Source organism: Blennius ocellaris, assembly GCF_963422515.1.
Source record: "Blennius ocellaris genome assembly, chromosome: 4".
NCBI classification, from domain to species: Eukaryota; Metazoa; Chordata; class Actinopteri; order Blenniiformes; family Blenniidae; genus Blennius; species Blennius ocellaris.
This window is the reverse complement of record NC_137653.1, coordinates 21,669,896-21,692,146: the sequence shown is the minus strand read 5'-3', so window position 1 is coordinate 21,692,146 and position 22,251 is coordinate 21,669,896. Positions and strand designations below refer to the sequence as shown.

Here is a 22,251-nt window from a genome sequence, read left to right as displayed (position 1 = left end):
GTGTCCAACTACTAAAACAACAAAAACAAACAAGCATTGAGAGTGCGCTCATGTCAAAATATTTCTTTGCGATGACAATAGAGGGGCTTTCCCTTGTTCTTTGCTCACTTTCCTTACCCTTCACTCCTATCAGCTAATCTGTCTTATCTCTCAATCACCTTGTCACCTCTGGGCTGGTAAGCCATAAGATGGTAAAAATAGATGTGTGGGGATACGGTTCCCACAGCAGCCACGGTCTGTGACACCGGTGATAAATCACGCATGTGCACACCCTCAGCTGAAACGAGCACGTTACCCTCATACAATCATGCCATACGCACCGTGAGGAAAGCATGGTATTCATGTCAGAACACAAATCTCTAACATGTAAGATATTTAACATGAATCAGTTAATAATAGCTTGCATGATATTTCATGTTTTCTTTGAGTTCATTCTGGCCCGCACATTGAGGGAAAAATCTTATCCTGCAACCCTGTAATTCATACCTAAAATCTCAACACTTGAGTGGAAATGGATTGGATCAAATCCAATCAAATGCACTTTCCCTTGACATCAGGTCTTTAACCAAATGTCAACCTTGGTCGGTTGTCCTCCAGGCCTGAATGTTCGGCCGACTATCAGTTGACTTCCTCAACAATAGCGCTCATTGAGTGGACTCTATTGAGACACTGTTGCTCTTAGAAAACCAAATAGGAAGTGGAATTGTGACCAGTATATCAAAAGGGGCAGAAAAGCTCAGCCTTGGCTCACGCCCAGGGGTAAGACACTGTTATCGCTATAGGCCTAATTAATTCCAAACCCCTTCCCCACATTCCCCACAAAAGCTCCATTGACCGAGCTGTGAGGAGAAGGCAAGTTGAGACTTGTGCATTAAGCCTCCTGCGTGGAGTCGAGATTGGATGAGCTTGATGACAGCTCCTCCGGATGCTGACTTCTAAAATGCAGGGGAATCAGAATGAGTAGGACTCCCAAAGCTAGTAGTTAGCATAATCCAGCTCCTGGCACGCACAATGAGGGCCTGAGAGATTTGTTGGGGAGGGCGTTTATCTAACGCTGGCTGGCTTGTGGCTGAACAGCTTCAATATCTTCACCGGCTGGGATGGCTGGGTGGGTGGGTGTTGTTAAAAACAAATCCATCATTAGCATTTCAGGAAGATGATCAAGGAGACCAATGTGGAGATACTGCCAGTCATAGTGTAGCGTAGGGAGCTCACAACGACTGCAGCATCAAAACTCCAGCCAACAAGAAATTCTACTGTACTGAGACACACAGCAGGAAATGATAGAAGACTTCGAAGGGGGTTGACACAAAGAAAAGCAAGAAGTATGTGTCTCCAAGTATAGCCTCTGGGTTTCTGCTTTTGCAGAAAGAATAATTGAATAATGACAGAAATACCATTCTATTGGCCTTCATATAGTTCCTACTTCACAAATGCCTTTTCAAAGGGTGCAGGTAATAGATTGACCTAAAATCGAAAATCAAACTTAAAATATAAAATTTTCTCAAGCGATCAGACTGTTCAGGATATAATTAATGAGGAATCTGAAATGTTTCTCCCTAATACTGCTACAGTATTGATAAAGAGTCCTACAGTCTCAGTGTAAATGCACAAAGGATGAAGCATGTGAGAAATACGAGAACCTGTAATCAGGGCTGCACATTATCAGGTCAATTTGCATGGCATGAATTTACAGTCCGTAGAAACACAGTTCATCACAATTCAGTGTTTTGCAATTTGTATATTGACCATGTTGACATTGCGATATTTCTCTGCCACCACTAAATACATCTGGAATTTGATTTAATTGATTGTAACCATGTGTTACTGGGATCAGCATAAAATGTAAAAACTTTATGCCTACAAATCAAATGCTGCTTTTATTGGCATATTCCATTCTTGTTTTTTTAACTATGTCTTATTCAGATAATTTAACAGCCGAGTTGTTAAAATGAAGCCACACTTCCACATTCCCCCGCTTCGACAGAGATAGGTTGTTTTTAAAAACTTGATGTTTCAGTGGCTCCAAACATCGTTGTCATGGAAACGGAGCCCCAAAATGTCCTTTTTCTCTCGAAAGCGTGTAAACAGGGCCTCAATCTGGGCCTGAGCCAGATGTGAATAATTATACTGCAGTGCCATTCACAATGTGGCCAATCTAAGGTTTACAGCATCTATAAGTATCAGTTTATCGTCCAATCATTGGAAACAAAATACAGAGCGTCTCTGCAGATTATTTACATAGAAATGTTTGAAATTGGACTTAAAATAATGAAACGTCAACAAACGAACATAACTTCAAAGTTAGAGACATTTAACTCTTTTTCTAAAATGCTATTAGGAGCTATTCAATTTCTATTGTTATACAGTTATTCATGAAGAATATACAATCATTTTACCATGAGTGAGAAAAACACGAAGAGTGGTTTTTTTTCCTGTGTTGTGCTTCAAGTTCGGGATGTCTTTTTGTCTACGCATAGAAATAAGGAGAATATAAATGTACACTTCAACAAACAACACACTGAACATTATAGATCAAGTTGTTTTCAAACATTTTATGGAGAAACGGTACCGCAAAAATATTCCAAGCGTATGCCGTCAGTGCAGCTGAAAATCTTAACTCAAAAGCCAATTAGCCAAACATTATTTGAGTTTCTGCAGAGGGGCAGTTGGGAGACAGAGTGCATAGCATTTTGTGAAAATGTCTTGTTCCAGGCATACTAATTTGGGATATTTAAACAGTCAAGAGATGAAAATCACGGTCAAGCTGCAGTCTGAAACTTAAGGCCAAGGATGGTGCTTGGTGGGACCCGGTCACAAAGCACCAGAAAATAACAAGAGGCTCAAACACAACAATCTAACGTAGATCTAAGTTTTTTAAAGAAAAATATTTTCTCTCAATGCACTTAAAAATGACTGCAGACATCAGATATATTGTCAGAGCTAAAATCCATATAAACAACCTCAAAATAAAAAGTAAATGAGGCTCAGTCATTCAACAAATTGAAGAAACTTAAAATTACATGTGAACAGTTCATACATGTCTTCACAAGCAACGTCAACATAAGGCAACAAATGATTCCTCACAGACCAACATGGAACTACTGCTGAGGATATAAATACCTAAAATCACCAACATATTGGAAATTTTGATAAACAACCACATCAACATAAGTGACGCATAGAAGAATGAAGGCAGTGATGCGTGACACATCAAGCAATTTATGTACACAAAGGAAGCATATTTAGGCCTTAAAACTGCTTCACGGTGAGATACTAGTCAACTGCTGGTCTAAAAACTGTAGAGGTTACATTACGCTTCTGACACTGAATTCATTTGGGAATGCACGCAGGACATGAATGCATCAATAGCACCTTGTGTGAACATATGGCTCTGCATCACCTTTCAGTGCCCTGTCCCTTTGTGCCTCTCTGTCTATACCTCCTGTCTGTACTTTCACCTGGATGAGACGGGACAGAAAGCCGAGCCACCTTTTTCCCTCGAGCAATCAAGCGGAAGGTTGACTCAGTTACAGGCGGTCTCAGGTCTTCTGTGTGAGCCAAAGAACATGCAAGTGCACACATCTTGTCCTGTAATGGGACAAACGGGCCTGAGAAGGAAACACTTCCTGTCACAATCAGCAGCTGCTCCGGCCCCCTCCGCCAGCCAGAGCATACATATGCTCATCTGCGCACACACACACACACACACACACACACACACACGCACACACACGCACACACACGCACACACACGCACACACACGCACACACACGCATACACACGCATACACACAGTAGGGGGGGAGGAGGTGCCACCAAATGGCATGATCTGGGGCTAAAAGGTGGCTGTGGCCAGAGGGTAATCACTTAATGGGGCTTTATGCACCAATCTCCATTGTGACACACATTCAGACATAAATGGAGTTTCATTACCATTACAGCTACACAAACGATGCTGCGTACCACCTACAGTGACCAGATTAGACCCCCGACAAAGAGGGAAGCAACTTAATGTTGAGCTATTCTGCACTTTATGTTGTCCAGGGGTGGAATTAAGTAACAATGGGTAAATATTGTTTCACCAAATGGGCTAAAAACACACACAAAAGGAGCAAAATAGGAGAGTGTGAATATTCCAAAATGAGGGAGTATGCAGACGGATACCCAGAGAAGTGAAACTAATAACCACTTTCATATGGTCATCATTTGTTGTATTTCTACCTCTCAAACAAAGATATTCTAAATATAAGCCTGGAAGTTCAGTTTCAAAGCTTGTCAAACATCCCCGCATGGTCTGGCGGTTTCCCTTCAGGCTAAACTGCAGAAAAGTTTGCACGGCAGCAATTATTCCCTCCAAGTCTGAGGGGAAAAAGTGAGCATGCACAGCACAGCGCTCTACCTGGTATGTAAATATTTACAGGCACACTTCTGAGTTCTCGAGTAGGCCTGTGTAAGACACCAATTAGAGGAACAGGACCACAGAGCATACAGGGTTGAACTTTCAGGGCCATAGTGTACCAGCTCCTCATTGTTTTGACAGACATCTTTAATAACTGCTGTGTCGCAGGTGTACATGTAAAGGCTGCTGCTATTATTCTGCTGCCGACAAAAGCTAAAACAATTTCAGCCTTCTTCTTTTCTCCGCACTTGTTATAAAGTGCTTGGAGCAAAGTGGACTGCATTATGAAGTCCCAAACCGTTCAGAAACAGAAATCTATGTTGTGGCTTGCAGTACCACTGATGCCGACCTGCGCATGGGGATGTGCACCATGTCCATTGTTATTCACGCTGTACAGAATAGGTTGTTTTCATCATTTGTAGATGACTTCCATGTGGTCCAACATGACAACGACCCACACATCAGGGCTCAAGGAATCCGCAACAGATGAACTGAGCCGTTAACCCCAGCTAAGAAACTTCACTGTCTGCAGCTCTTGTTGACATTCTAACCATGATCTTGTCTGTATTATATATACAGAGGCGCCAAGAAAATGTACCGAGTAACTACATCAAGATGGGTGCAACAATGCCTCAAACGCCGCAGCACTGAACGCAACCAGTTACATTTCTCTTTTTTGTTGAAGAGTTAAAGTCCACTGTATTCCACTGCCATTCTCTTGAGATTATTTTACAACAAACATTACACATCCAGGATGAGAAGCTCATACACACATCTTTAAACCAAAGTAAGATATAGTAGGTATTTTGTACAACAGCCTTTGAAACTAACATATGTGCAAATGCAGCAAAATCATATGAGCAGAGTATCTGGAATGATACATGCCATGCGCTATTGGTTGTTTTTGTAAAGAAACCACATGCATGCAGAGAACAATACAAACAGTTGTGTAAAGGGTCCCTGGCTTTTTTAAGATGATAGATAATGGTAGTATAAGTAGTATTACAGGTGTGGATTTTTACATTGAATGGACCTTTTCTTGGATAAAATTCATACCAAAGATAACCTGCTAACTGACAAATGTGCAAACCTCCAACCATTGAGCCTAAACACTCAATAAGGATGAGAGGTTCTAGCGGCTCAACTTGAAAACTGAATGACCAGGCTGTCATGAACTCAATCACCTCAGTCAACAGTGATCATTGCCTAAAATGTCCAACCTCCCCACTTCCACTCTCTTTTCCCTTCACATCCCTCGCCCCAGTCAATAAGAGGCAATTACAGCCGAAATGCAAGGTGCCATGACTGTTTGATAAAATTATGTCAGCTCTGGAGAAGTGTCTTGTGTTAAAACTGACCAATGCAATATCATATATGATATGGCTGGGTTCACATTTATTCAGGAGTGATGTCAAAGACTTTGCATGGGATGTGCACATTGGTGAATTGTTGCACCAAAAAGCCCAAATACAAAATATGACAACTTGTAGCTGTATAGCCACCATTGTGTGTGAAGTACTGATAACGAGCCAACGTGAAAGGATTACCTTGTTCATGCTAAGGATTTCCTGGCCACTACTAAATCTAAAATATCATATGCGTTTCTTTTTGTCCCCCCAACAAAATGTCAAGCATCAATTGATTATTATGAAAAGAGAATCAATGCAGCAAGTAAGTAAGCAACACAGCTCATTGTTTAGTTCATTACATTGGTGTTGAAACTGAAACACAGAGTCCGTTCAGTGAGAAAGCTAGGAAAAATCTATTCCTTCAGTGTTAAGGGGACAAATCCAGAGAGAAAATAGAAGAAAATTAATTTAATTTAATCCGTTTTCAATACTGATGGGTAAATTCTGATTTTTAGAGCTTTTCTTACCCAATGTGTTGTTAAAAAAAAAAAAAAAGATCAAATAGGCTTTTGATAGCTGGCTGGTGTAAAGACTTCAATGACAAATATCTCTTCTTCTCAAAAAGGACTCTTGGTGACCACTTTGGTGATCCCCTGACCTCAGGTTTTCCACTTTGATATCTCAGATTTGGGCTCATCAACAATGGGGAGCATCCGGTTACGCCGTAATGTCTTTCAAAACCACAATCGATACATGACAGCAATTGGTCACAACCCTCAGTTTGACCTTGGGTCCTCCCAGTTTGTCTACAGTGTCACTGGAATTACACGAGCATCGATCTCAAATTGTCTCCCCTATGTCATCTTCCCATCACCAACTGAACCAGGTGAACCGTGACGATCAAGGTTTGCTTCTTGGTTCAAGTAGAACAATATGAAGTGGACCACTTTGTTGAATAACTGTAGAAAAAAATATATGGCTTGTAACTATTAAATCCAGTATTTTACTTCCAGTGATGCCAGTAACGCGTTAATTAGAAACACGCGACTCTCGTATGACCACTTTTTTCAGTAACGAGTAATCCAAGGCGTTTTTCCAAACCAGTAATCAGATTAAAATGACTCATCCAATTCACTGTGCGTTACTATTGTAGCGTCCAATAAGACAAGTTTCTTGTCTGCAAAGCTGCTTTATTATTAAACAGAACCTCCTCCCAAACGGACACAAGCGCTCACGCACACTGTATGCACACACGCACAGAGTACATGCAGTCATCTGACCCGCCCCCTTCTCCACTCTCAGCCAATCACAGGCCAACTGACTCTAACTGTGTGTTCAGGTAACAGAAAAGAATTGCAGCCATCATTGTCATCAATAAACCTGAACATTGCAATAAACCCCCACCCTTTTTAAATTAATCAATCAATCAATCAAAGACTTCATGTGTCTGGGACGAGGGCAAATAAAGTCGCATAGAGCAGGCAGTGCAAATTAATAAAGAAATAGTGCAACAACAGACTAAAACTACATCTCTGGGTAAATACATACCAGTAATTGTAAAAATCTGATTATAAAAGCGCGAGTCAGACATAAATACAACAAGTAGTGAAGGTCAAAGGTTGATTATGTATCAGCAGGTGCAGGAGGCAGGGTCAGCAGAGCTTTTTTGGCAAAACCGGTTGTAATTTTTATGTTCATACAATGGGGGGTGTTGTCGGCAGCTGCTGAAAGTAACTTATTAAAGAAGTAACTAGTAATCAGTAATTGCATTAATTTTTTTAAAGTAACTGTGGTAACACTGGTACACTTCACAGGAATAGTAATAGTAGGATAACTTAGTGACAGAGATCTGTAAGCATCTGTCCTGAGCTCCACGACTCTTCCTATTGTGTCCAGTGAGCCACGTCTCTCGTAAGTGTTGAACAAACAATGAGCCTCTTACGTTACCTTTATGGGAATAAATTACAGATAAAAGAGCAAACCAGTCGTGCCCGTCTTGAAAATAGATTTCAAAACTGTACGACAAAATGCACTGCTTTAATATACAAAGAAAATCTTCACCTCTTTCCTCTTTGAGCGTAACTAACACTCCCTGGCAGACAAATCCAAGCAGCTCATCTATATTTAATTGATAGCAGACTATTTTAAGGGAGTGTCTGCCCTTCCAGTGGCGCGATGGACTCCGACGAAGGTTGCTGACATTTGTGGGGACGACCCCATGATTAGATTTCAGAATACAATGATATCATAAGAAGGGCAAAAATGACGCGATTTCGAAACGCGCCAGATTAAAAAAAAAAGAAAGATCCACAACACAGTGAAGGACTGAGAGGTAAATCAACATCATTTCAACCATGTGAAATCATGTGGCAAGTCAGGACAGAAATGCCAGCAGGGGGAGAAGGAAGTAGCTCAGCTTAGCAACGGCCACATATAAACGACAGATGAGATTAAAATTAGCCAGCGCTTTCTCCCCTCTCCATCACAATGGCATCAAAACACATGAAGAATGCAAAAGAAGGCGGAACAAGTATGTACGCTGCCACAACCCGTCTTCTAAAAATAACAATGTGTGAAAAATCTGTTTATTTCCTTCCATTTGCATTCCCTGGGAGCAACAGGGCACCCCCTCCCACACCCCCACCCCCCGGCCTTGCATTTTATCAGTGACCTACATTTGATTCCCTCCACAAGGACAACGCTGGGCTTGACTCCTTGGACGACATTGGCGTCATCGCTGGGAGCTGACGAGTCATCTTGCTTGACATCTTCATTAGATCCCGTTTCACTGCGCATTTCAGCGCTTTCCGTTCGTTCCCCGTCATCTTGCCTGAATCTCACAGATTTCTTGCTTTTGAAAGGGGCGAGGGAACCAGAGTCCAGTGCCGCTTTCATATCTTTGCTGGGATTTTGTCTCCTTTTGCGTCCCCCAAAACAGCCACAAAGCTCCGGAGGGAGAAAAGAGAACATAGCTGGATGCTGGCGCTACTGAATCCAAACAAGTGTCCAGGTCAAAGTGTCCAAAAAGACTTGAAGTTCATTCTTAAAGCTCTTCAAAACTCCAGAAAGCACAGCTATTTGAGGCATAGCTACTGTTCTTCTGGGATCAAAACATCAGAGTAAAAGAGTAGTCCATACATTTTGGTTTCTATGAATTGTTACTCTGAAGCGTCATATGACGTATTGAAGTCGAAAATGTTTGCAAAACTGTATTTACTGAACAAACTAGGAGGCGGCCCATTTGTAACCCCGGGGGCTCCAAAGACGCTAGAATTCATCGAAGTGACGACACACATATAGATGTGCTAAGTCATTTGTACTACTTGGATTTGGATTGAACTAATGAGACCAGGGTGCAGCTTGTGATGAGTAGGTGTTTTTATGGTTTGGAATTATTGAAATTATGGTTAAAAAAGAAGAAGCTTGAATTTGGTTTTAGAAGTGAACGTTAGATGAATGTATTGGAGACAAATTGCTACTATAAGGTAAGCGTCCATACAGAACCATTACTTTCAGAAACCCACTAGTTGAAGGTGTATCTGGCTGACTAGTAAAACCCTCCGGTAGGATTCATCGGTGTCCGAGCTGGCAGCTTTTCTTCTAATTTAAGAGTTTTTGTGTTAATTTGTTTGAAGTGCTGGTGGAGTAGTTTTAATTGCTCTGAAGATTAATTTGATCCCTATCACAATCACAACCGTAACAGAAAGGAAAATACATGGACTGGTGGTATTTCCCTCCAGTCCACTCCCAGGATGCAGAGGTTTGGACATGTGTGTGAAAGTGGCTGTCTTTCGTGGATTAATACTCCATCAAGCCTTTCACATGAGTTGTTGTATCCTTGCTAATGACATAACTTACATCCGTTAGATGACCAATTGAGTTAATGCCCACAAAACCCAGCTCTCATGCTTTGTGGTTAAAGTTAGTAACACTATGCACTATTTCCCATGTCTGCACATTTTAATAGCAACGGTCCATTGTTAGAATGCGTGTGACTGGGTGTATGCTTTCAGAAAATTCCTGGAGCTATTCAAGTGACTGCTGCGAAATCTGCACTCGGTCAACTGTACAGGTAGAGCATCACATAAGCAGGAGAAGCTTATTCAACAAGGGGTAGGAAACCTTGCACTCACCCAACGGGTCCGTCAGGGTTTCAAGAAAACACACACACAAGGGTGTCCGTCATGAAATAAGAGTACATACGATAACACTTGTGCAGATTATTTACACCAATTACTTTGGTCTGAAAACAACAGTCTGTCAAAATCCATGTGTGTATTTGAAAAAGACACCTAGATTAGCTGCACACTCCATCAACAGATACACACACTACACTATGACCCAGATACAGATTGTCTACAAAAGTCAGAAGGTTCAGAGGAATGGCACGGTGAGGTGGAAAACCCCGTCATTCACAGCCAGCAGGGGGTTTGTTTCTAAGGTTATTCCCAACGCAGGAGTACAGGGGACAAACAACAGCAACATAAACAGCGTGAGTTGTCGCCCACATTTTCATCATGGCAAAGTGATCAGAGCCACGGGTGAAAAGTAGGCCATCATAAATGTGTTTGGCAATGAGTCATTATCATAATAGTTCTATTATTAGAGTGGGCTATTCTTATGCGGCCTGTGCGCTGGCATTCGGGTCAGTCAGGACAGGAGTGATTTGAAAGAGTGCAATTTTCAAGTGGTCTGCCACTGACGGGCAGACAAAGCAAGCCCCGACTCCGACAATGTATGGGGAATTCTTTTGTCTTCTTCCAATGGATCCAATTAAAACCACTGACTGAACCATGCCTGTAAATGTATATGTATGTGCAGTAGATTAGAGGGGAAGCTGGTATCTGCATAGGTTGATTAATACTTTCACTCACATGACCCAGAGGACCCTACAAAAGAACTTGCTCTTTCTCCCTTCATCGCTCCTTTTTCTTCCTATACCCCCTCCAGTTCATTATTTCCTTTTTGCCATTGTCTCATTTGTTCGCCCAACTAGCCCCTTTGTTTGTTCCACTTCACTACATAATGCAAGCAACTCTCTTTTTCCGTCTTTGAGCTGTCATTCATCTCCACTTTCATACTAAGAATATGAAGAAAGTGGATCCCACAAACTTCTCTGATCCGCTAATTTTTGCTTCCTCTGTCTGCGTCTGGGTTTGGCAGTGGTGACGACTGCTTGGGTGGCCAGATGGATCTGTGCAGGCTTTCAGGTTTCACTGAGAGAAACTGTGCTCTTGTGCTGATGCCATGTAGTTCAGTAAAAAAAAAACACACAAAAAAACAACAAAACACCAATTTTATTGTCATTGAAGTTTCTATTCATATGAGCATCAATTATAAAGTCAAGATGTGAAAGATCATGACGATGCTTAAACAAAAGGACCTACTTGAGAATTTTGAAAAATCCTGAATAGATTGGATGCATATCAAGTTAAAGCCTTCAAAGGCCTACCCACAACAAGATTACCAACAATTTGGTTAATGACATAAGTAATGATGTTTGCCAATAAAGTCTAGACCCTGCAGCAGTAAGTTCAATTTGCTTCAACTCCACACAAGATCATGAGTACTTTCCAACTGCTGGATCTCAAACCCAAGCAACAATACCTCTCACCAATTTGATGGGAATTAATAGCATTGCAAGTTGCTTTTTTTTTTTTTTTAATAGACAAATGCTACCACTATGCAATAGTAGATTACATACCTACAATATTAAAACCATTTTTCTCCTTCGACTGAAATAAAAGGAGAAAATTAAATATTCAGTCCTCTTTCCATCTATCTTCTACACCACTTTCTACAACTTAGAGTAGTTGCTATGGATGAAGGCAGGATACACACTGGACTCACTCATATACACTTAATAATAAAGGTACTTGGGCCACCAATTGTCTTCATGTCCATGTATTTTGACTGTGGTAGGAAACCATACATGCACAGTGAGAACATACACGTTCCCCACAGAAAGGCCCAGCCTGAACTCAAACCCATGAACTTCTATCTATGAAGCAAGTGTGCGAACCCCGACGCCGCTGTGCGGCCTGACCGTTTGTTGTGGATTCACGAAATTGACAAACTTCTAATTGATGCACTCACTTCATTTCTCAGAAATGCGTAATCTGGCATCATCATCAGGAAAATAAAATCAGCCTGTCCACGTTGAATTCAACGTACTTTCACCAAACCATCTTGTCTGGATTTCAACATCTTGGTTAGTTTACAGGAGCGCTGAGCTTAGAAACTCAACATTGATGACCTGCAATGAAAGCCTCCAAGCAAGTGAGATAGTGGATTGTGACACATTAAAACATGTCTGTACAGGAGAATTTTTACTGGTGTGTTTTGGTACGTTTTATGTTTTTATGCACGTATTTCATGTTTTAATTTAATCCACTGAAGCACTTTAAGATTTCTTCCCCCTTTTTATCCATGTGTTACTTAAAGTTACCCCAGTTAGATGAGAGTTGCCTTTGAAAGGCAGTCTGCAGTGCAACAAAATTTTAATGATGAAATGAAAATTGTCATTATCATTGGCTTATTACATCTAAAATGAGAATTATTTGCCATTATAACATTGGCTCTTGCACCTTGGACTAGCAATTGCTATCTCGCAAAACTAGTTTCACAGTGGAAAAAGACAAAAACACAATCATAGATAGCCATATGTTGATTTTTTTTTTTTTGGTATTTATTTACTTATTGAAGTGAACAACTTTAATCATGATTTCCAGACAAAGACTGCTTTTTATCAAAAGATGTTCATTATTGAGCAAAAATCAAGTCAACAAGATTCTTATGGTACATTCTCCTCTCGCATAAATCTGAAGAATGCTCTAAGTAACAGAGCTGCTCTATCATTTACAGTATCTCCTGTGCACATCTGACACAAGACACTGGAGTACAGACGTAAAGCTTAGAGCGCTGGCTTTAATAAAGATTTTTTTTAAAGATAGGTAACCTCAACACACAGAAAGCTTTTCCTTGGTCTTGCCTGTATTAACTAAATAATAATTTTAAAAAAATCTGCCTTGTGCACTGAATCGCTTTGAAATGAAATGTGATGACTGCGTTACATTAAAGGCAGACCCAGCAGCGGATTGAATTAGCCGGTTGTATGTCTTTCAGAGAGTCCAATCACTTTACTTTCAAGTCAAACTCGTTGCACATATGCAGTCTACTACAGCTACACAGGCAGCATGATACAGGGCTTTGTAAAAACACGAGCCATACTTTTCATCTGATTCGCCAATGAAAGGACTACATGTTAAATGTGCATTGTGGAAAATGTACATTCTGTCATTTCTGTACACGAGAAGTGAACAGAAATCATACTATACAGAACCAAGTGTTTCAATGGTTTCATTGTGAGCTTTAATTGACCAATTACTTCTTTCACTTGTATTATTTGGGTGCATCCACACCTGCACCAGAGTGCATATTTGGTGTACTGTAAAATTGATTTATTGTGGTTTAGTATGAATTGCGTTCACGGTTTGATATCGATAAAAATGTATCAGTTTACGGAAAATGTTTATAGACCGACAAAACATTTCTTTCAGCATGAAACAACTGTAGCTGGTGAAAATGGTGTCGTATTTATATCAGGCCTGTAATGGTGCTGTAACACTGCCACAAAATAAAACATCAAAAACAGAGAAGATGACAACATGAAGCCTCAAGACTGATTTCAGATTCATCCAGTTTGAGAAAAATGCACACGAACAGCAGTTTTCCCTCTGAAAATGCTCCAAGTAAATTAATACAAGTATACAAATACACCTAAATCAGTCTCTGTGTAGACAGGAACTTAAATACCAAAACCAACTGATGGACCATCACACTTCCACCACTGCTGAGTCTAACAACTTGAGGAGCGCCATGTTTACATGGCAACAACTGGTGTTTCGGTCAAGTGAAGAACTAGATGGATTCAATATTTTTTGGGTTTTTGGCATAGTTCCACAGAGCTACTGAAATATTTCTCTGTGAGGCCAACAACAAAAAAAAAATCCCAAACAAAACACAACACTGTTATGAGTTGACAGTTTCAGTTTGGCTCCAGGTTTGGCAGAGCATGTCGGCGTTTTACTCCACCATGTTGGATCATACGCGATGTGTTCCCAGAAAAATGCAATGAAATGCAGTTCGGACTATGAGAGTCTTTTTGACTCAAACTTGCAGAGTTTTCTATCAATTATGGATACCAGGTGGCCCTCAAAGAACAAGCCCACGTCTTCAGGTAGGTGTCAATGCTATATTGGTCCCTACCAGGGTGTGAGTGTCCTGTTCATACTTCACTGACAAGACAAGAAGCTCAAAGTAACTCAGACATCCTCCTGTGATAGAGGTTGGTAATACAAGTCTCAAAGAGCAATGCCGACTGTTAGCACAGTGATGTGGGTAACAATTTGTGTTGAGTGTGATATATTCAGAGGGTGCTGTATGTCAGCACATATGATTAATCTGATAGACTCTCCCCATTTCCCCCAATTGTACACATCAATCCCAGCTTTATTATCACCATTCTGGGTTAATAAACTGGATTAATAATCTATGGGATATAGTAAAGTTAATCTTGAGGGCACAAACCATGACTGTCATTTTTCGTGGTGAAAATGGGCAAAAATTGCTTTACAGTGATCAAATCAAATGCTTGGCTACAAGAAGTAGCGATTTAAATAGTGCTGTATGTAGCTGGTGGATGATCAAAATGAGGCAGTGTGGATTATGGGACTGGCTTGAAAATCTGGCAGGAGTCTTACACCCAACTGTTGTGCAGAAGCTATTACAGAAGCATTTCTCTAAATCTCCACAATAAACATGCTCCCATGTCAAGCTAGTCTGCATTTTCCAAGAAAGATAGTTGAGGCATGTCCTGGTGGATGATTTTCAAGACACACTGAGTGCACGCTGCATGCACGTGCACACACACAAACACGAGGGGAGGGCTAGCAGACTGTCGTCATATTCCAAAACCAAAACAGATCCATCCACCATCTTGGCCAGAGCAAGCCAGCCAGTGCCTTTTTTTTTTTTTTTTTAACCAAAACACACACACACACACACACACACACACACACACACACACACACACACACACACACACACACACACACACACACACACACACACACACACACACACACACACACACACACACACACACGGAGGAGGGGTGATGAGCTGACTGGGGTCCGTCAGCTCGGCAGGGGGATGGAGCCATCTGTCCCAGTAAAGGGTTAATCCAACCAAAAGCACAGGCCACACATTCCAGCATGTTCCAGCCCAAAAAAATTCTGCGTACATTCTGGCTATTCATTTTGTTTTGCTTTTTCATCAAAGGAAAAGGAACCCAAAGGTTGTTTTACAGCCTATATAACCCAGACTCGTGACACCCCTACGGTCCCAACCGAATCTTCACACCTCTCTCTAAAATCTGCTCATGTGGTAGTGACAGGGAATCAAATGTTGAAGGCGGCTTTTCAGTGATTGGTACACGGATGCTTCTCATTTGAGATGGAGTGTTTTGAGTCGGAGGGGGTTGTTTTCATTGCTCAGGCTGGCTGAAAGAGGCTCGGTAAAAAGAGGCGACACACTCGCACAAAAACACACAGACAACCACAATGAGATCAAAACAGGCCTTTCTCTGGACCTGTGGCAAGCTCCGGTCGTTTATGTTTAAATTATTCCCATACAAGAGATGTGGGGAGGTGGTAGTCTGATGACTAGGGGAAAAAAAAAAAAAAAAACACACCAAAAAAAAAATTGAAAGGGCCAACAGCAATACAGTGTGAAGCTAAATCAGCCAGAAACCTGCCTGAAAATGCCCCCCACACACACTCACAGCCGGCCTTTGTCTTTCTATTCCATCCAGAAAAAAAGCACCATGGGCTAGCTACTACCTACAGCAACATGGAAATGGAAAAGAAAGGCTTTAAAACGATCCATTTCGAGGGGCGGGGAGGGAGCGGGGATGGAGGGATGGCAATGAGAAGGAAGGAAGGAGGAGGAGGAGGAGGAGGAGGAGGAGGGTCATCCAGACATGAGATGGACTGAAAAATGGGTGAAAGAAAGGAGGGGGGGGGGGGGGGGGGGCAGAAAGAAAAGCTCGAAAGAGAGAGGCAGGAGCTAACCTTTAGCATCCTGGAAGCTCCAGACAGACAGGCAGCAGTTTGCTGCTGGAAGGTAATGGCTTCCAACATGATCACACATGTCAACAGATCACACGGCCCCTTAATACAGCCATCACCAGGATGGAGAGCTACACACACATGCTGTACATGCACAGAGGAGAGGTGACACTTTGTGTGCGCGCACACACACACACACACACACACACACACACACACACACACACACACACACACACACACACACACACACACACACACACACACACACACACACACTCGCAGCAAACCGGGCCACGAACAAACATGCACAGACGCCAGCGTATACCTGAGATAGACAGACCACAGACACACACAGCTTCCGTTTGACCACAACACATCAGCCTCCATTACTGCCAGCGATGTGCCTCTGTCTCCCCTGCTCTGCTCCTGATGCCTTCCGCCTGATGCACAGCCATCCCCGCCGCCTGCCTCTCCATCTCTCTCCCATCCCAACCCCCCCCCCCCCCCCCCCTCCCAAACATTAAATCACGGCAGCCCCTTCCGCAAATCAAACAACAAAAACCAAAATACCTCAATCAAGAGAGGCTGTAAGAGGGGGGCTTCTTTCCCACCCCCCTCTCAGTCCAACAGAACAACACCAATGTCGACAGGAGCAGGAAAAAAAATCCAATCAGGTGCAGATGAGTGTCAGAGAGGGAAAGAAAAAAAAAAATCACAGATCCTTCCTCTGTCCACCTTCCTCTTCCTCCTCCCGTGCGTCTGTCCTCTGTCCAGCTTGGGCTTTGTGATGCTAAGCTAATGGGAGCTAAGCTAAGCAGCATCCACACATTGGCTTATAATGCGCTCCGTCTCATACCCACACAGACGCCAATGCTAGGCTTCTGTCTCTCTCACTGACTGAGCCCCGCTGTTTCCCGTCTCACAGGCACCCACATGCACCCGCCCACCTCCTCCCCCCTCTCTCTTTTTCTCTCTCTCACTCCCTCCCCTCTTCCTGGCCGTTTACCCCGATTCCTCCTTGTTCCCAAGATCCCGACAGCACCTCAAGTTTCTTCTACTCGTCCCTCCCCAGACACTGATGGCTTACACACACACTTGCAAACTCATACACATGCTCTGGCTGTCGAACAAGTTCCTGACAAGTCATCCTTGACCAAAATGTGAAGAGGACAGGAGTCATGGGAGTGGACGCTGAAGCTCTGGAATAAAAGATGGGGACAACAGTTGTGCGAGACGGGATGGAGAAGGGGGGGGGGTTGCAGACATTTACATGTCAAAAGGCAAAGAAGTGAGTTGGAAAGTGAAATACAATTCCTATTTTTTCAGTATTTCAGGTGGCACTCCTCAACTCTGCACAATGACACAAAGCAGTAGAGACGTCAGAGAATGGGTAAATGTTTAAAACTGGCAAACCCAATAATGCCAGGTCAAACTAAATGATTAGTGCAAATCTATTGTTGTCCTGGCTTAAGAAAAACTACTGTGAGGAGCAGTCAGTTGTCATATTCTGTGGTCAGGACAAGACCAGGGGGCTGAAAAAAGTTATAACAAGATCATAGTGATAGAAGGGTCGATGGTTCAGCTCAAAGAGGGCGTTTTCAAAAAGTTGTATTTTCCGTCCCGCTGAGCAACATTATGACGTCAATAGAAACACAAAACACAAAAACATGTTCCAATTTCACTTTAAAAACCCTTGCTAGTTCTTGGAATACCTAACAATGTTTCCAAGGCTTAGCGAATACATAATATTTGTATGAGTCTGAATAATTTGCATTATAAGGCTGCATACACCTCCTTCTACCACATAATCTGACTCCTGAAAGCAGCGATTCCCAACAAGGGATCTGGACCCAGTTTAAGATTGCACCAGAAATCAAAAGACTTTTTATGCTCTGACGTCGTCAAAATGCAATGTATACATACTAAAACAAACTTCAATTACTTGAATCTACACAGCTGTAGATAAAATGTTCTGTTTGAGGGAGTGGCCCGGATTTGCCTTACTGAAATACTTTGGTAATTCGCTCACTGTGTGGGGGTCCACAGCCATTCTCAGAAGCACTCGAGAGATTTCCGAGTACAATTTTACATACCATCAACATGTTAAAAACAATGGCTCAGAGAGACAGGCACACATAACCGACCATTTGGAAAGACATCATATAACGCCAGTATTGATGTAAAGGCATGAGTTAGTCTGTAGGCCTTCATCCATGCAACCGTGTCGATCATTGAGTCTGCCCACACAATGCATGTGTGGGTGGAGCAGTTGGGGGGGGGGGGGGGGTGATGAATCCAGGGGACTCCTCCCATCATTCACTTTGTGTTTGACAGCAGTCCTTTGACTCTTGCTAATGGAGTAAGCTGTACCAAAAAAAAAAAGAAAAACCTTCCCCGCCAGCATCAATGCAGCTCCTATTGTTCCCTACACAATATTTGTCGGATACCTGCAGCCTACTGGGAACCGCAATTGTCATCAAACTGATCTGTGCTGTGACCCAGAGCCCAATATAGTGGTTTAAAAATGCAAAGGATGTGAAGGAATGCCAATAAAATTAAGACAATATCAGTGTGTGCATGGTAAAAAAGTTTATAAGTTTATATTTAAAAGACTGAACAGAAGGTGGAACATGAATGCAGTTATATGTAATAAAGCCAGAACTGCAGTTTCCTTGTGTTTACAGTTTTGTGCTTTAGTAACTCTCCCCTGGCTCCATACACTTCACAAGACGCTCCACCTGTATATGAGATATAACAGTGTGGTTCCCCTTCCACATATTATTGTGAAACTGTGACAAGTGGACACGGTGGGACCCCAGGAAAAAGTGTTCAGGCTGAATGTGTCAATCTGGTGCAGTCAATTGGATTCAGAAATACGTTTCTCAAATTCAGGTTATTTGGAGAAAAGCACAGATACTTTAGGGTAATTTTAAAACTGCAGTGTTGTTAAATTAAAGTGTGAAAGGGTGTCAAAGAAGCACAGAAATGTCAATTGTCATCACAAATAATGGCACAAAAGTAACCTTGAGTGCCTTGAAAGGTGCCTATAAAGAAAATGCATTATTATAAATTGACAAACGGAAACAAGTCTGCACTAATATCTGCAGAGCTCAAAGGAAATCTTCTTTATTTTGAACTTTTGAGCACAGCTTGGGTTGACTGACTGCACTTATTCAACTTTTTGCCAGTTTTATACAAAATGTGTTTGACCTTTTCAAGATTTCAGTACTTTGGGGATGTCCACAGCAAACCACTGTGACAATGTAAGTGATTGGGGAAATTATCCAATAGCAACAACTTGTGACTTGTGGTCATCTCCCATGCTTGTGAGTAGTCTGCTCACCTTCTCTTACTTTCCTCGCTTTGTCTCTTTCGGCTGCTCAAGAGGAGCATAGTCATTCTCAGAGTGAGAGCCTTTCTTTTGTTCAGGTATCACAATGTGATTGCTTGTGTGGCTGCAATCTGCAACCCCAATAAACCAGCACCAGAGAGGCGCCTTCAGTTGACATTGTGGACTCAGACAGCAACACGCCTTTGTCAGACAGCACAGTTTAGTGTGACTCCACCACAAGTCATATATGATCACATGTTTATGTTAGTTTGGACAGCTTGCTACATTCAACACTGATTTGAGTGCAAGTTTTTTTGCATCCCTTTATTTCCTCTCTCTCCGCCCATCCCCCCTCCTTGCCTCAAACCCCCACCCCACCCCACCCCCATCTCGATCCTCGCGGCTTCACTCCCACCCACCCCCCCCACCCACCCCCCTTTCGCTCCAAGCCGTCCTCTTAGCCTATATATGAGGCGTCCAATCGCCTGCGCTGCTCGCCCCGCAGTTCACCACACGCACACGTGAACGCCGGAGCCGTCGGACCCGGTTCATTTGCGAGGTGATCACCTCGCCACCAGCATCACAACAACCACAGCAGACGACACTGCCACTTGCCTTGATGCAGGAGAGCCCAGAGCTCCCTTTTTCAAGGCTCGCCGACACAGAGTGGTGAGCTTTAGAAAGCCAGGTGTAAACCCAACAGAGCAGTCCTCTCTTCCTCCTGCTGCTGCTGCTGCTACTCCGATCGTTGACAACTGGCAGCGAAACAAAAAAATAAGAGAGGAAGAGAGGAAGACAAAAGACAGAAAGGGAGCAGCAGCAGCAGCAGCAGCAGCGGGGAGGACGTGAGGCAGTGGAGTCGTGAGTTTGGGGGGATCAGAAATGAGAGGAGTGGATAATGGGAGACTGGGAATGCTGAATGTGCGGACGGGGTGACCACAAGGGAAGCAGACAAATGCCTCAGCAGATGGGGGGAGGGTGGGATTGCTGTGCTTTAAATTTTTAAGAGGGTTATTGTAACAGCTGACTTTTTGGACCTTTGAGGGAAACTTGTTTATCTACGCAATCAACTTTGCTTAGCATGGTTGTCTTAAAAAAGACTGATTCTTCCATTTAGCTTTCAGATATTAAACTTGGCTGCAAACAGTCTCTTGCCACGAAGAATAAGAACTCTTCTCAAAAGTGTAGGACTATTCATCATTTAATCCAAATCTAAGTTCATCTGGGGTCAAATCTTGATCAGTAGAATGATGGGTATAAGGTGAAAGAAATGATGGAAAGAAAATGAAGGGAGAAACAGAAGAGATAATATGAAGTAAAAGTCCATTGAAGTATAAATCAGACCTACTGCTCAAAACACAGAAGCCCCAAATACGATCCCAACCTAGTGCAATATATTCCGTATTTCTCAAGAAAATAACATCTACACTAGCACAATATGTGCTCTGCTCGAGAAGAACCAGTACAACTTGTAAGAGCATTTGTGGCATCTCCACATATTCCATGACATTGGACAGCACATCACCCAAAAACACAACAATTTTATCAAAACGTAACTCTCACAGTCAAACAGATAACCTGACAAGTCTAAACGATGATAAAAGATGGAGCTTTGTCATTTCATAACACTGGTGTGATTGTGTCGCTCAACACTTGCCTTGCTTTTGGAAGCGAGAGATTTATTGAGTGTCCACAAGTGCTAGGAAAGTGGCTAACTGAACGATAACCAACATCATATATCACAGCCCAGAACACCATCTGCACAGCTCCGACATATAACACTGGCATCCTGTCGTCTCAATCAAAAGCAATCAATAAGTATTGTCATTCTTCAAAGGTTGGTTTTGAATTTCTCAAAGAAGTAAAGGGTTACCGACAGTATTATAGAACATTTAGTTGTGGTGATTTACATTTTGGGTGGGCAAGACACACATCTCCATCTGTTTCCCCACCTGGTTTGTTTGCTCCGATCCCACATACACTTGCACATGGAAACTGAACAACCTTTGGACATATGCTAACATGGACTCACACTGACCTCACACAATCGGAGAGGGTTTTACTAAAATGTGCTTTTGGTTCAAGTGCATTAAACCAGTGTTACCCAACAATCAAGGAAGATTGAGGAGTCACCTGTTCTGAGATTGTTGGAATTAGATATGACTATCAAAGAAAACCATGATAAGACAAACTATAATCTAGAACGGGAGGAGGGGGGCAACAGGAACAACTTTGTTAACGTACAATTGCTTTGTTTGTCTCACATTACACTATGAGCGTGTAGAGCATTGGGGAGCATGTATTTATGGACTGTACCCAACAACATAACTTCCCCTCCCATTTCACAAAGGAAAAAATAAGCTATGGCAGAAGATTTGTAAATTCCAGGAGGGGAATCGCTCTCCTCCACAAGCGCATGACAACACAACATTTACGGTCCCATAAAACCATGTGGCCAAGGGAACACCTTCATGCTTTGTTTACTGCCAACAACACCAGGTTTTTTTTTACTGGTGTGCCTGAGACCACTCAGTGATTAAAACGGCCATTATGGACAGACCCCCACCCACTTGCAGTGTCTGGCTGACATATGGCATTGGGGGTAATGCAGATAAAGTCCCTTAAACAAGCCTCTTGAATACAGATAGTAATTTGTGTGAGAGGGCCATGAATAAACTAATTGAAAAGCCAACAGAAGAGAGGCATGATAGGTTTGTGGAGATGAGACCGGATCCTTTTCAGGTTGGTGAGAAAGAACAATCCAATATGCTAAGGCTTTAGAAACGGTGCAGAGACAGAGAATGTCAATACCCGAAAATATAGGAATTCGCTCTTTTTAATGAGCCTGCTGAATCTATACTATGAAAACTTGCTGCCAACAACTGGAAAATAACTTTTCTTGGAATGGACCAACAGATGCCAGTATCATTTCTGATGAATAACTGTATTAAGGACACCGTGCAGACTCACGACGACAGCAGGGATCAAACCAGCGACCCACAGGTCTCGAGTCCAGCACTGACCACTTCTCCACTA

General features: G+C 42.4%; 1 protein-coding gene across 2 annotated transcripts in view; it reads right to left on the bottom strand.

Moving 5' to 3' along the window:
- The window catches only part of magi1b (membrane associated guanylate kinase, WW and PDZ domain containing 1b), a 159,882-nt gene that overhangs the window by 60,575 nt on the left and 77,056 nt on the right, over positions 1–22,251 (bottom strand). The window contains exon 1 of one of the 2 annotated variants that reach the window (XM_080494806.1): positions 16,210–16,305. The exons of the other annotated variant lie outside the window; for it this stretch is intronic. Coding sequence (XP_080350932.1) covers positions 16,210–16,261 — 52 coding nt within the window. The 5' untranslated portion in view covers positions 16,262–16,305. Of the gene's footprint in view, positions 1–16,209; positions 16,306–22,251 lie in introns of those variants that run through there. 2 annotated transcript variants of the gene reach the window in all.